Below are 15,306 nucleotides of genomic sequence, written 5' to 3'. Positions count from 1 at the left end.
ATGGGACGTTTTTACTTTCCATAAAATAAATAAAGTTGTTTTTTTTAAGAATGCCGTTGCTTCAAACGTAAACTGCCGTCTTTGTCGTAAAGCAGTGTTGAGAATACTAAACAAGCAACATAATCAACTTACGCTGATTCAAAGTCTACACATATTTACTGGGATATCGACGGTAAGTTATATTGTTTAATAAAAAAATATATATATCATCGTGTTGTATTTAGTAACATTAATGTTGAACGGCCGTTACCTTCTGTGGTGTCACCAGAGGAGTTAGCTTTCTCGTTAGCCACCTAGCACAGTTGTCGCAGTTAATAACTTGCTATCAGAATGTAACGTTACCATAAAAGCTAGAAAAGCAAACCGACTTAGCTTTCTAAGGCTTGTACTGTTGTTGCTGTTGTTTATTTATATATTTATATTAATCCCCACCCAACCCTAACACTCAGAAAAGGAGATCATTTTTAAAAAAAAAATATATATATATATATATATATATATATATATAATTATAAATTAATACGAAGATCAATTATTTATTGACATAATGCATATATTCAACAATACATAAATAAATAAAATTAAAATAAATACATCAATTAAATAACGTGACTAACCGTAGTTAGCCGTAGTGATAACTAACAACAGTATTTATTTTTTTATTAATGATTCAATATTAACATTACTTTTCTACATGTTCCAGAGTTATAAGCAATACCAAAAATGTATTTCTAAATGGAGAAATAATAATTATAACATAAATTAAAATGTACAAAGACAGAAGAATAACAAAAACAAGTGTGTGGGCTCTGCTAAACTGAGGAAGTCATTTAGAAATGCCTAAATAATGTTTCCGTGGTCAAATACGGTTTAAAATATGAATCTTTGAAAAGTTTGAAGGGCGGTAGTTTCTGAAGCCAAATCATTTCATGGATATAGTATTTTGAAATATCACATAATGATAAAACAACAGTACAACTTGTTTTACTTTGTGTGTTTTTACATTATTCTTAAGGCAATGGCTGCGTCTTCCTCATCCTCCTCTGCCGGAGGAGTGAGCGGCAGCTCGGTGACTGGCTCTGGATTCAGTGCTTCAGAGCTCATCCCCCCCAGGAAAGTCCTGTTCACTTATCCTAAAGGCGCAGGTGAAATGATGGAAGGTAAGATAAAAAGCTAAAGGCATCTGTTTTTGACTCTCTCTCTCTCATCCCGACAAGGCAGGGGATATGAGAATCATATTATGACACTATTTTGCAACACACCTTACAATTAGTTTTTTTATAGGTAGTTTGCATTGAGAACCCACTGTGCCAAATAAGTCAGTCCCATACAATTTATGCTCCTCTTGCAATAGTTGTACTTGATGTGCATTGAAAATAATTTTCAGGTCTTAGAGGCGAGCATCTGTTTTCTCTGCTCTAAAAAAGTCTGACAAGTGGTGCAACAGTATTGAGGACATTCCAAGATTCCTATAAGCCTCTCCCATCCAGCTGGAACAGCAACATTATAATGGATGTGGGGAAAAAAACAACCTGTGGGCAGCACAATGAAGACCTTTTAACCCATTTCCCAAGTTGTTTTTGTTGTAGAAGAAGAAGCATTCCTTTTATTAATCCCGCAATGTTTTCACTCTGTTATTATTCAGGTTAAACACACAGGCCAGAAATACACACATGCACAAACAGGACCTATATACATGCAAATAATGAAGAGATGCCAGAGCGAGGGGGGATCAGATCGGCGCCCAGAACCCAGAGCCTTGCTCAACAGCACCTCGGAGATGAACTGGCATCTCTCCAGTCACCAGTCCACACAGGCACTCGAACTGGCCCTCCAGTTCCAAGCCGATACACCTATAGACTGAGTTACTGCCGCCCAAATGCATCGACAAAACTAACACAACTACAACTAAAAAGCTAAAACTGATGTAGTGATTAGAAGCAGGACTAGATTAATGTTGTTATACACACATACAGGTCAGGCCCAGATACACACAAGCAAAAACAGGACCTATACACATTCAATATGCATGGAGAGCAAGCAAGCGGGCTGCCTCATTACCTTGCATAGCAGCTGAATTCTTGTGATAACAATAGATCACCCAAGAATCGCAGGTTCTCATGTCACGCGAAAAATCCATCTCATCAGGCCCCAAGTAATGCATTTGTGTAGAGAACAAAAGAGAGCCGGGTAATCAGGAGTTACGGACAGCTGGGGGGGGGGTTAGCCTAGATGTTGCAATAGCATCCGTTTTATCAGAACTGGAGAGAGAGAACGGCACTGAAGGCTTTTCTCAATGCAAAATATATTTTCTCTTTCTTTTGGTTGACTTTGGCCAAAGTTTGAGAGGAAAATGGTTCATCCAAACACCTGCCACGTATATTTTAAAAGCCCCTGTCCTTTCCAATGATGGCTTCTCACATGGTTCTGTGTAACTAACCATCTGACGAGTCAGGTTAGCTGCTTCCCAGGATGGTGCTCAAGCCATTTGGGTTTCTTTATCTTGCTCAAAGGCACCTCGGCAGTGCCCAGGAGGTGAACTGGCATCTCTCCAGTTCCTGTCCACACAGACTGAGCTACTACTGCCACATTGTGCAGCAGATATTTTTCATTTCCAGCCTTTGAAGAAGTTGGGAATGCAAAACGACTAAGGTTTGGCTTTATTTATCTTGCAGAAAGACAGATGCCTGGTTTTTCATCAGTGCAAAAGTGTCATGTAAAATGATTATTGGCAAAACATGAGGCTATAATAAAGTCACCTCACAAAGCTTGTGTCTCCTCTCCTTTCCCATAATGGTACACTAGAATATCTACTGTCAACATGTGTCTGAATTAAGCATCTTTGGTTTTTGGTATCACACAATTTTCCAGCCAGAAAGGATTTGCGTATTGGAATAAAAGGCCACCTGGCTCCTTACTCCTACTTTGTAACCTGTCTAACTCAAAAGAACATTAATTAATGTGCATAGTTTGGCTCGTCTTTGAAAGCACAGAGTGCTGCTAGGATATAAAACAACTAATAAAGTGACGAATAGGACTGCAGTAAGGCTGAAGTGTTCCTCTTTGTTTGTTTAAAATCTCTGAAGGTTGAAAATTGCATAACATGTAACCTGAACTTTACTTTGTGGGCTAGCTTGAAAGTGCCATTATGAACTATAAGCCTATTGAACACCAATACTTCAGTTATGCATTCACCATCATTTAACTTCTTTACATTTGTGTTTTTCAGATGGCTCTGACAGATTTTTATGCGAGTCTGTATTCAGCTACCAAGTTGCCTCCACACTTAAACAGGTTAAACATGGTAAGTCAGTAAATATATATTCGAAATGTACTTGTTTTGGTTGATCCATGAGAAACGGTGCCCTGATAATAAAGTACCAATTGTGTATTCCAGATCAACAAGTGTCTCGAATGGAGAAACTCGCAAGCTTGGTGGAGGAGCTGGAAGCAGACGAGTGGCGGTACAAACCGATTGAACAGCTACTGGGATTCACACCGTCATAGATAAAGAGACCCAGACGCCTTTGGTTAATAAATCAGCCAAATAGAACGAGATGGTTCATATCAGTTTATAAATTATATAGTTTCTCTTATTCTATGTCATGAGTGAAATATTATCTGATGTTACTGAATGGGAGATTATTTAATAACTTTGACAGCTATAGGAGCATGGTTTTCTTTTCTTTTTTTTTAAACCTGTTTTTTTATCCACCGTACTTTAATAAGCCACTGTCAACAAAAAGCTCCTTGTTCTATACTACAAACTAAACAATTCAACATTTTGTAATAGATTATTAATAGATTTTTAACTGGCTTATGCTAATAAAGGTGTTTTTCCAGTCCCATGTGCTCTTAGCCTCAGTGTTAAGAGAAATAACAGCTTTCATAATGTAATAAATCCCTTGAAGTGTTGTGGTTTCCACATGGCTACACTGTAAACTCATTCTTTCGTCATGGCTGCTTGCTCCAACAGCACTTGGAGCAAAACAAAGAGAGCTTGTAAATAAAGTCATACTTGGACATTCCTTGTAGGGTTTCTTTTCTTGCCGCTGTATAGATTGTTCTAACCCACTTCCTTTAGTAAATTACTTATATGTAGTTGGGCAACTAAATCTTAGTTTAATGTTGAAAATGTACACTTTCTGTTCTAAACATTCTGAGCTAAAGCCTGAAACTCATTGCCTGAGTGCCATTTCTCTGCTGTGTTGACAGCGAGGAAGCCAGATGTAAAAAACAAGCTGGTCTTGATGTTTTGCTCAGTGTATGAATGTTTTCTAACAACTGAGGGGTGGGAACGTACAGAATGTACTGTTCTGGGTTTAAATGTCTGAGGACGGCCCTGGATCTTGCAAGACACACCTCCAGACGCAGCTTGGATGTCCTTTTTTACGAGTTCAAAAGTTTATTTTACATTACGCTTTCTAGGAATTCACCTTCCAAGTTGTTTGCTCCTTGTTTTTGAAAGTTTGAAATAGTTTTCTGCTTTCGCATTAGCTATTCTTTGTGTGTGTGCATGTATGTATATGTACAGTGTGTATATACTGTATATAAAAAAAAGGAACAAAGACAATCTGCTGTGCCTACATTTGTTTGTCTTTCAGTTCCTCCCTGACGTAGAGTACAGTCTGTCCCACTCACGTGTAGCAACAGTGCACATATATGGCTGCTTTCCAAAACCTTTTTTCTCTAAGTCACATTGAATATGTCGTAAAGTACAGCTGTGTCAGACAGAAACACAGCAGCAGTTTTCTGCTTTGCACTACACATCTGTCTTTTTGTAATTTGTTTGTTACCAACTGCAATGCACTAAGTCATTACAACTATATTAATAATTCTCATTCCTTGTTTTATCCCTTAAATCACTTTGATAATACCTTTTGTGACAGGGTGCATAAATAATGAAATAGAAGTGCGTCAGCTATTCTGGTGCAGTCCTATTGCTCTTCATGTTTTCATTGTTTTGTCATTTGAGGACAAATAGAAAAAGATGCGTCTTTGAAAATAAAACCTTTATTCGCATAGTATCATGTCCCCAGTGTTGTAATATGCAGCTGATTGTGTGTTGTTTGCACCCCTTTGTGGCAGATGAAAAATTCTGATGTAATGCTTGAGCAAAACAGGTGACGTAATGTGCACTGCAACACTCAACCAGCTGAGCCTAGCCTGCATAGGTTTTATTCAGTGTTGTCAATACACTGGATGCACATACAGCAAAGACATTTATTTATGCTTATGGAGGATATCAAACAAAAGAAACACAATATGATCCTTGCAAGTCCAGACAAGTCCCTGTATATTTCCACAACACTGGGGTCTGCTATTCATCACCCCCAGCCCCCCTTCTCCTCCTCCTGTTTGTCTTTCTTCTCTGCTGGCATGTTACCAGGCAAGATACAACGCCGATGCCGTGCCTCTCTTTTTGATTGGGTGCCTGGATGTGAGGGGGCGTGGCCTAACCAGCCCCTATATAAACATTGTTGCAGGAGAAACCGCAGAGCTCGGCAGCTGGTGTTTGAATGAGGAAGCGTACGGGACAGAAGTCACCAGATGGTTGTTTTTGCAGACAATAACCATCTAAATAATTGTCTTAAACATCGACAACGGACTTGAACGACACCGTTGCCAAATAAGCTGTAAGTACTTTGTTATAATTGCTGATATTGCGGGTCTGGCAGCTTATTTGAACAGTTTAGCTAACGTTACCGTTGAACAAAGGTGTTCTTTAAAACTGTAAACTTGTCACATTCGTACATTTATCATCAAAGTATATTTAAAATGCCTGCTTTTGTATTTAAATAGTAATTCATTGTGTTTTGCCTGTCTTTTCTCTCGAGTTTAAGTGCTAATCTGTTGTTTTTTCTGTCCTCCTCGTAAACAACAGCTGACCACAGAAGCAGCTGATACTGTTGAATACTGCAAAGAGGACAACCATGCCTACTCTCTCCGAGTCCGCACCCACTGATTTTGGCAGCTCACCCCCTTCTCCAGTGGACAGCAGTCCCAGGAGGCTGTCCTGGGGTAAACTGGTGCAAAGACTTGCAGATTTCAGCACGTCTGCCAACAACAGCAGCATTGAGTCTGTGTCCAACAATGGCAGCAGGAGTGACCTCTCAGACTCAGGTAAGCAACACTGCAAACACTTGAATTGGAGGTGAATTTTCCTTTCTTCTCTATTTAATGTTCCAGTTCTAACCTGTGTCTTGTTAACAGGGTCAGATGTCTCCAGTGACCTGTCTCCCTCTATTGAAGACCTGTTTTATGATCCAATGGAGGAGACAATCCTGAAGGAAGTAGTGGACCTGATTGCAGGAAGCCTGAAAGAAGCCAAAGACTCAGACTGCGCCTTACGCTGTGCCAAACTGCTCATCCCCGAGAAACTTCTGGAGCACATCGGACAGGAGCTCCTTCACCTGGCAGCTAGTGAGCCCTGCGGCTTAAGAGGGGCTCTTATCGACCTTTGTGTGGAGCAAGGGACTGTCTGTGAGAGCATGGCACAGCTATCTGTGGACCCCTACCTTGTCCCCACCTTTCAGCTGACTCTGGTGTTGAGGCTGGAGTCCGGTGGTCTGTGGCCCAAGATCCAAGGACTTTTTAGCACAAAGTCTCCTTCCACTCCAGTAGTGAGACAAGCCATTAAACTTAGCACTGGCTTCCGAGTGATCAAGAAGAAACTGTATTGTTCTGAAGAACTCCTCATTGAGGAATGTTGAGAAATGTAAGGGACTGTCAATGTTTTATCGTCTACATTTTTAAAAACGCCCAGTTAAGCTCACAGAAGGGCCTTATTACTATAACTACATGTATATGATGCCTTCTGAAATGTAAGGATGGACTTTGTCATGATGAGTGTTCCCACTGTAATGGAGTTTATGGTACCCGAAGCAGGTTTTGCTTTTCAAATTCCGATGTGTAACCATCTTGACTTTTTTGGTAAATAGGCATTTTGCGAGTATTAAAGTGCGTACCTCAGTTTCTATTGAAACGTACAACGGCAGCTAGCTATGACTGTAGTCACTGAAGACCATTGTGTTTTTTTTGTTTGTTTTTTCATTTGATACATGCCAATGGATTGTAATGTACACCAAGCAAAGCATTAGGGACCCTAGTGACGGCTTGAACTCAACAGCAAAGGCTAACCAGCACTTGCATTGTGCAGTTTATGTGCAAGCTGCGGCTAAGATTTCCACTGTAACTTGATCTTATCTGAATAGACCTGTCCTGCTTTCACCTTTTATTTATTTGACATTCAAATACTCATAACATTGCACTGTTTTTGTACATTCATGACTGCGAATAAATTATTATTTTTATTATTACACTTGTCTGTTGTCTAATTTCATGAAACTTATTAGCTCTAGATCATCCGCTCAGATTTCCGATGAGGATCTGTGAAGTGATGCAAAAATGAAAGGGTTTGAAGCTGTATGCCTATAATTTAAAAAGAACACTAGTAGTGAGGAATAAGTTTTAGCTTTTTTGATCAGCTGGCATGCACATGAGCCATAATACCTACCACATCATTAACAACAATGACAAAGTTTCAAAACTGAAGAAAAAGTTAACTGGTGAGTCAAAATCAGAAAGTACATACGCACTTTCAAAAACATCGCAGTACATTAGTGGTGAAAGAATGTGACGCTGTAGTTTCTGCCAGGCACGTCCCCCAAAATGTGAACGTGCGCATGAGCATGTTTTCTGTTCTCAGTCTCAGCCAGCCGACCGGCAGACATTTATGTGCTGAATGTGCTGACTGAGCTTTTGTGTCCACGTTCTGTGCTTGTTCTGCTCTGAGCAATGAGTCACTTCCCACACGTTTTTAGGCATCCATTTATTTTCATCTGGGAGTAAAAACATAGTGGAAAAGGTGAGCGACATCTGTGTTTACTTAGAATGATAATCCATTCTTTAAAATAAATAATGCAAAACATAAATAACATACTATTAACTTAAAAGGTGCGACAAAAATTGCTTTTTTTCCAGCAGACATTACGCTCAAAAACTAGGACGTGTTTAAGTCCTATTTTGTAGGTAGGCACATTCTCTTGGCTTTTTTTGTGAAGTGCCATCAAGTCACAGCATATAATTATATCTTTAATACAATAAAGAGGGAAAAGTGTAAAGGGACATTTTCTAACAGTTATCTCATACACACACAGCAGTAAAAGAAAAATACCAGGTGTCCAAGTGTCTGATGAACTCTAGACACGAGTGTATATTTATCAGAGGTTTCACATTATTTCTGCATAGTTTCAGAATGTGCATTTGAAGTCAAATCAGCAAACCATCCCTCAATCTTCTGCTGATTTGACTGTGTAAAATGAAAGAGGAAGCGCTCACTGTGGTATCTAACAAACCGCTACATAAATAACATCCGTACGACTGTATTTGACCTCACTACACTCTGGTTTCATACAGCATTCACACCATGAAGTGGCCTCTGTCAGCTTCATGGCTCCCATTCAAAACTGGGCCTCGGAGGTTTTCCAAAAACCCTATCTTGTCAGGGGGACAAGCTATTCTAAGTTCCCCCATTTCAAAACATTGTATTAACATTGTATTTTAATTTCACATACTCAAAAGTCCAAAGAAATGGCTTCAACCAGTTTGCGTGGTCAATTTGATGCAGATTGGTGCTGGTTTGTTTGTGTTGCTTGTTGAGTCATCTTCAGTCTCCAGATTGTTAAAGCTCATCTATTTACAGCCAATAATGTTTTGTTTTGATTCTGGAAATCTGAGAAGAAGAAAATAACAATAATCACACGCAGGGAATCACAACAGAGTATGTTCAGAAATGAGAAAAATGTGGAGAACTTGCTTTTATTTATCAAAGCAGCCATCAACCATGTAATGAAGCTGTGATCTCTGACAGCTTGGCGCAGCTCGGAGTGCGAGCCCTCTGCGCTCTTTGGTACAAATCGTTGTCTCCAAAATAGCGAGCTCTGTAAAGCATGCCTTCCTCTGCAGGAAACAACAGAAACAAGTCATGACATATATATATTAGGGGTGATGAAAATCTTTTGGAAGTCTTTTATAATATTCCCAGAACTGATAACGACAGAAACAAAATTAAACATTCATGGTTAAATAAATAAATAAGCTTGATTTTTTTTTCTTGGTAATCATACTCTGCTGCTTCTCCTTCCAGCAATTGTTTCGAAGGTTGGAAATATAATCATCCTCCACCGTCCGCTCCAAATTCTTCAAATTCAGCCCGGTGACCTCCCTGGAGAAGTGCTCCCCTACATAATATGGCACCTTCAGGTTCTCGGTCAGCCTCTTCTGTGTGTAGCCTGCTGACCTGCACAAAAATAGGATAAAGTGTGGGGGAGATATCATACGACAGGGACGACAGATCTGGCACCTTCTGTCTCTGTTATGATTACTCATGGCTGATAACGGCTCACAGAAGTGTATCTGGAACACAAAGGCAGGCAGCATGGAGATGAAGCCCGACAAATGGAGCCAGCAAACGCAGAAGAAGTCTGTGATTATTTGGAATTAACTGAGGCAGCATCAAGATGTTCTTTCTAAATCAAACAAAAAAACTAAAACGTACAATGGATTAGCGCTGGATTATGACCAAATATGTGAATCACGGTATTTGTAAGATTATGGCTGTTTTATAAGTTTAGAGTGGCCTTTTCTACTGTCAGGAGTACATAAAGCATTAAAACATGCCGTTCGTCTGTGTAATTCTGTAAATATACAATTATTAGTGTCACAAATTGTTGTGTGCCATACTGTTTTGCTGTTTTGGTGATCTTGTTAGTTGTGGGTTTAAAGTTAGAACCATCAGTAAGAAGTGTGCAAATAGTCTAAATACACTCACAGCTTGCCTCGAGGGTAGCGCTCACCGTGGCAAACAATATTATACATATATACACACACACTTAAAACAAACACAATTATGTATATATATATATTTTGCTGCCTATTGAAGAGTTATAGCAATTGTTTCAGATATGCACCAGTATGGCAGTATGTGACAAATTCATATTGTACTAGAAGTTCAGGCTTGTTAATCTACAAATCAGTGACATTTCAAACTTTAACTGGAAAATAAAACAATTCTGAAATACACCTAGAAGATAATGTTCAAACCTCCCAACATCTATTTGTAATCATTTTACATAAATGTATTTTATTTTATATTTTATTAATCTATCCTCATATTAAAATACCAAGACTTTTCGCATAACTGTATTTTCTTTTCCTAATCGGGAAATTTGAACGGCTTTCTGTTATTCTATTCTATTATTTTTATTATGGCATTGCTTCCTCTCTGCTTTGTTGATTTATTTTTCTTTCTTTGTAATTAACCCAAAGTCGCTATAAATAATGGTCACCCCTCAATGATCTTCAAAAGAAAGAAAAGGTTGTATAATGTTGTTAAGTTTGTTTTTGTAGAACAACAGTTAATCTTGTTATTCAACATCCTTCTAAGGCAGTTGTTCAGAGCTGTGGAATCACACTCACGGCCTGAAGCTGAGGCTGTAGTGGGGGCTGTGGACCATGATCTGACTGAGGGCCGACACAATCACCAGGATGAGAATGGGCATGACCTGCACGAAGAGAGCGAGGCCTCCCTGCAAGGAAAAACACATTCCAGTGTCAAACCTTACAGCTGAATCAAGAAAATTAAAAAAATCTTTGACAAGACACTTATAAATATTTCTGAATGCACCTCAAAACGTAAAATTACCTAAGATGACAGACGACCCAATGTCTCCCCCTGCTGTTTAACAAAAACCTTACATGATGTACAGGAGCAGTTTGCAGAAGCTCTTATAACATCAAACTCACATCACGCTGTCGTTCTCTTCTCTCTCGCCTTTGGTAACGCATCCGCCCATTAGTGTACACATTAGCGTTACCTAGAACAATGTAGCACACGTAGCACTTAATAGACAGATCGTAACGTGTATTACAATGCAAACACTGCATCTCACAAGCTTGGCGTGTAAACACAAAACAGTGACACTCACTTGACGGGTAACCTCCTCCGAAGAACATATTAAAGAGGTCTTCGGGCGAAATATCTGGCTCGAAGTTTCCATTGTCTTGACCTTGGCTTGAAGGATGCCTCCTCTCTTCTCCACACTGATCGTACTGTTGTCTTTTGTTCGTATTACTCAGAACAGCGTACGCATTCCCAATAGCTGTTGGAAATGAAAAAGAAGTAGTCAAAGCATCACAAAGGATGACTAAAAGACAACTTCTTTTATTTATAGCCTTCAATTAGGCGTTCTGCACGACACAGACGTCAGTGATGAATGGAAGTTCACCTTTAAACGCCTCTGTGGCACCCGGAGCGTGATTCTTGTCCGGATGGAATTTCAACGCAAGTTTTCTGTACGATCTTTTGAGTTCATCCTCAGAGGCGTCTGCCTGGACTCCAAGAATTTCATAGAAGTCTTTACATTGTTTTATCCTGTGTAAAGAACACACGATTCTGAGTGTCAGGTGTCCTACCAAGGCTACATACATCAACCGTGCCTTCAATAACCCCAAAGATTGAATACCAGATTTACATGATTAGCAACCTTACCTCCTCACAGCATCTAGCTGGTCTGCCGTGTAGGATTTTGAGGTGTCTGAAGGCTTTTCTTCAGGTCTGGTATCCTCGCTGTTGGTCTGCCGCTGTCGAGTCCCCGAGACCCCACTAAAGCCTGAGCCAGCGCCTTGTCTAGGTGTAAATCCATTCTTTGCTATGAGCTCCAGTAGTGCTAGAAGAGATACAATAACAGTGTGATGAATATTAAAATATATTTAACAAGCGGACGGCAGAAGAGGCACTAGAGCACATTAGTGGTTGACATATTATGGACACTAGGCAGAGGCTGTTACACAAGCCCCTCAATCACAGAAAGTGTTGGAGTGATTATACAACAGCTACAGAAGCCTTAATACCATTATTGAGTAGAAACTGTGGTGCCTTTAAGACTCTCATATTTATTCCTAGGTTTTTATTATATGTTGGGTTTTAATTTGGGATTTTATAAGCAATGGGAGCAACATGTAATTAAAATATGAAAGGTCTTTACTCATACTCATAAAACACTCATATCACACTAATTTTAGACTATAATTAGTGATAGCAACATATGAACATTGGAGCTTTCAGCACATATTTACAGCCAGGATTTTTTTGAGACAGAAAGCTCTGCTCGATAATTCATATAAACTGGGAATTAACAGTAGTGGAGCATTTAAAACACAGCTTATTATATCACAGTGTCTTAAATCTATTACATATATATGCAAATTAAAGGTTCCATATTATGCAAATGTACGGTTCATACTTTTACTGTGGGTTTTTATAAGAACATGTTTACATGCTTTAATGTAAAAAACAAAAACAAAAAAAACAACCACAATATTTTCCTCATACTGTCTGAATAAACCTGTACCCTCTGTCTGAAATGCACCATTCAGGGCCTGTTTCTTTAAGCCCCCTCCCGAGAAAAGACCAGTCTGCACCGATTGGTCAGCGTTTTCCAAATCAGTACTCTTGGCGTCTCTGCACTTTTACTGTAGCTGCACTTTCTACCTATACATACAGTAGTAACTTGTGACATCACAACTGTACAGAAGTCCTGTGCTCAATGCCTGCATACACTCATATATCACACTGCATATTAATGTAACAATATTTTAGGGATGACAGTTGGTGCTTTGAGAAGATATTTAGATACAGGAAATTCATACACAACATCTATTCGACAACTAGTGAGAAGATAGCTTCGCATGTATCATGATCCAAGTTATTTGTGTACGTATAATGGACATGTATCGAGAAACTTTTTCTGTGTGTGTTCTTCACTTTTCTAGTAGAGCTGCTGCTCCTTTGCGTTGAAAGGAGCCAGTTGAGGTGGTTCGGGCATCTAGTAAGGATGCTCCCTGGACGCCTCCCTAGGGAGGTGTTCCAGGCACGTACTGCTGGGAGGAAGCCTCAGGAAAGACCCAGGACTAGGTGGAGAGATTATATCTCCACACTGGCCTGGGAACGCCTCAGCATCCCCCAGTTAGAGCTGGTTAATGTGGACCGGGAAAGGGCTAGAGCTACGTCAGTGTACACCTTGTCATTTGTTAATAAATAAAATTAAGTACATTTATATCTGTGTTAATTTGTTACCTTTTTATAACAAGGCTAAATGTTTATGTCAAACCTGATGCCTTCACTCACATGACAAAGTATACGGTTCATTCATTCAACAGTTGTATCGGATCTGGTATTGGCCGATACGCTCAGCCCAGGTATCGGTACCGGCTTGGAACGGAAACAACTGGATCAGTGCATCTCATATATCATACTGCTGATTATACTGCATATTAATGTAACAATATTCTAGGGATGACAGTTGGTGCTTTGAGAAGATATTTAGACACAGGAAATTCATACACAACGTGGACAACTAGTGAGTTAGATAAGATAGCTCCGCATGTATCATGATCCAAGTTATTTGTGTATATAACTTTTTTCTGTGTGTGTGCGTTTGTGTGTGTTCCATAGACTGTATAATGTGTGTGTGTGTGTGTGTGTTCCATAGACTGTATAATGTGTGTATGGGTATGTGTGTGTGTGTTCCATAGACTGTATAATGTGTGTGTGTGTATGTGTATGTGTATGTGTGTGTGTGTGTGTGTGTGTGTGTGTGTGTTCCTGTGTGTGTTCTGTATTTTGTGTTATGTGCATTTGTGTATTAATATCTCCTGGCCTTGAGCTGGGAGGACTTGGACAAGAGACATTCTGTGTTATAAAACCAATAAACAGAGTGATAACACCATAGGATCTAGGGGTCTTTGTGGCTCCACTCCACTCTTGTCCTGTAGTTAACATACCTCCTGGGCTTAAATATGTAATGGAAAAGCACCACATATTATACATATCTGTCTAATGTTGAGCAGGTGTACATAATATTCCATAAACCTTTGCTCTACAGTGGGAGTTTAATGTGTCTAGAAATGTCAACACTATGCCGAAGTTAACCAGCTCGTTAGCCATCCTAGGCCCCGGGTCTGCGCTGCAGAGCTCATCCGGGATGCAGGTGATGCTGCAGGTGGTGATGCTACTGCTGCGGACCGTTTACTTGGGCTCGGCCATTTTAACTCACCCTGCGCTTTCTCTGTCGGGAACAGTCTCTGCGCCTTCTCCAGGAACCTCTGCGCCTTCTCCGGCTGCTCGTTGGTCAACGCCGCAGTCGCAATGTCAATGCAGCGCTCCGCTTCATCCCTGTTTACCTCCATTGCAGCAGCAAGCAGCGGCTAAGCTAACGGAGCTAACTGGACCAGAAGTAAATACAGGCGCCTGCTGATGACGGCGTGTGGATGCTGTGCAAAACAACGAGGTGTCAGTTTGCAAAAAATAAATCAATAAAAACAATGAAGAGTCAGTTTGCAAAAATAAATAAATAAAAACAATGAAGTGTCAGTTGGCAAAAAAATAAAAAACAAAAATAATGAAGAGTCAGTTTGCAATAAATGAATAAATAAAACAATGAAGAGTCAGTTTGCAAAAAAATAAAAAATACAAAGAAGTGTCAGTTTGCAAAAAAATAAAAAATACAAAGAAGTGTCAGTTTGCAAAAATAAATCAATAAAACAATGAAGAGTCAGTTTGCAATAAATAAATTAAATAAGTTTCAGTCACAATTCAATTTTGGTCAGACTTGTGTTCTTATATCTTCCCCCATGTCAACATCTCATACTGCTTTTCCCTTAAAGATGTTATATGTTATATGTTATTATGGAAATAAGAACAAGTGTCTTCAGTATTTAGTTTTTTTTGGGTTTTTTTATTTGGTAAATATTTTATTCACAAGCAAAACATTTCAGCCTCCAACCCTACCTTTTCTCATTTCTTAACTGAATTCAATTCACTTTATAATTCCCTAGCCTTAGTCAAAAACTAACATTTTTAGACAACTATGAAAAGATATTTATATATATACCGCCTGGCATTTAATGAAATTTATGATAACAGAGATTATTACATACAATTATGCATTGACATAACAATGTTAATTTATTCATTTCTTATTTAATATGAGATCCTTGCTTTATTTAGTTTTTCTATTCATTGTTTTTTTTTTTATAGAAAAAACGCTCTCATTTGTTGTGTTGTATGTTCGTGTTTGACATTTTCTGTATAAACTGAATATTTAAATAAATAAACAAATAAAAGAAGTGTCACTTTGCAAAAAAGGATTTCCCATCAAACCCAAAGAATATAAATGTATAGTTGGTTCTGTTGGTTTCCCCAATGGTGAAAGGGCACGTGAAAGGCTACACAAGGTTATTAAC

At 39.1% G+C, this 15,306-nt stretch overlaps 3 protein-coding genes across 3 annotated transcripts; 2 read left to right on the top strand and 1 right to left on the bottom strand.

Annotated features, from left to right (window-relative positions):
* Nucleotides 1-80: 80 nt before the first annotated feature.
* On the top strand, nucleotides 81-4,028 carry anapc16 (anaphase promoting complex subunit 16). The gene is made up of 4 exons (XM_083933310.1): nucleotides 81-172; nucleotides 1,016-1,160; nucleotides 3,230-3,304; nucleotides 3,398-4,028. The coding sequence occupies exons 2-4, from the start codon at nucleotides 1,019-1,021 to the stop codon at nucleotides 3,505-3,507; spliced, it is 327 nt and encodes a 108-aa protein (XP_083789436.1). The 5' UTR covers nucleotides 81-172; nucleotides 1,016-1,018; the 3' UTR covers nucleotides 3,508-4,028.
* A 1,477-nt stretch (nucleotides 4,029-5,505) lies between these two features.
* On the top strand, nucleotides 5,506-7,319 carry ddit4 (DNA-damage-inducible transcript 4). Its single transcript, XM_083932261.1, has 3 exons — nucleotides 5,506-5,636; nucleotides 5,885-6,123; nucleotides 6,214-7,319. Exons 2-3 carry the CDS (start codon nucleotides 5,934-5,936, stop codon nucleotides 6,711-6,713), a joined length of 690 nt encoding a protein of 229 aa, XP_083788387.1. The 5' UTR covers nucleotides 5,506-5,636; nucleotides 5,885-5,933; the 3' UTR covers nucleotides 6,714-7,319.
* A 1,520-nt stretch (nucleotides 7,320-8,839) lies between these two features.
* dnajb12b (DnaJ heat shock protein family (Hsp40) member B12b) lies at nucleotides 8,840-14,253 on the bottom strand (the record flags this gene model as incomplete). Its single annotated transcript, XM_083933239.1, has 8 exons — nucleotides 14,118-14,253; nucleotides 11,552-11,729; nucleotides 11,289-11,434; nucleotides 10,989-11,162; nucleotides 10,807-10,877; nucleotides 10,480-10,589; nucleotides 9,129-9,301; nucleotides 8,840-8,961 (listed from the first exon to the last, which is right to left on the bottom strand). Exons 1-8 carry the CDS (start codon nucleotides 14,248-14,250, stop codon nucleotides 8,840-8,842), a joined length of 1,107 nt encoding a protein of 368 aa, XP_083789365.1. The 5' UTR covers nucleotides 14,251-14,253.
* Nucleotides 14,254-15,306: the final 1,053 nt, after the last annotated feature.

This window comes from Echiichthys vipera, assembly GCF_963691815.1.
Source record: "Echiichthys vipera genome assembly, chromosome: 18".
Classification (NCBI taxonomy): Eukaryota; Metazoa; Chordata; class Actinopteri; order Perciformes; family Trachinidae; genus Echiichthys; species Echiichthys vipera.
This window is presented reverse-complemented; position numbering and strand designations above follow the sequence as displayed.

What these genes read in the sequence shown, in the direction of transcription:
- anapc16 (XM_083933310.1), top strand. Translation starts at nt 1,019, where the DNA reads ATGGCTGCGTCTTCCTCATCCTCCTCTGCCGGAGGAGTGAGCGGCAGC. An exon ending in CGCAGGTGAAATGATGGAAG is followed by an intron (nt 1,161 to 3,229) that starts GTAAGATAAAAA and finishes TGTGTTTTTCAG; the next exon opens with ATGGCTCTGACAGATTTTTA. An exon ending in ACTTAAACAGGTTAAACATG is followed by an intron (nt 3,305 to 3,397) that starts GTAAGTCAGTAA and finishes TGTGTATTCCAG; the next exon opens with ATCAACAAGTGTCTCGAATG.
- ddit4 (XM_083932261.1), top strand. Translation starts at nt 5,934, where the DNA reads ATGCCTACTCTCTCCGAGTCCGCACCCACTGATTTTGGCAGCTCACCC. An exon ending in GAGTGACCTCTCAGACTCAG is followed by an intron (nt 6,124 to 6,213) that starts GTAAGCAACACT and finishes TCTTGTTAACAG; the next exon opens with GGTCAGATGTCTCCAGTGAC.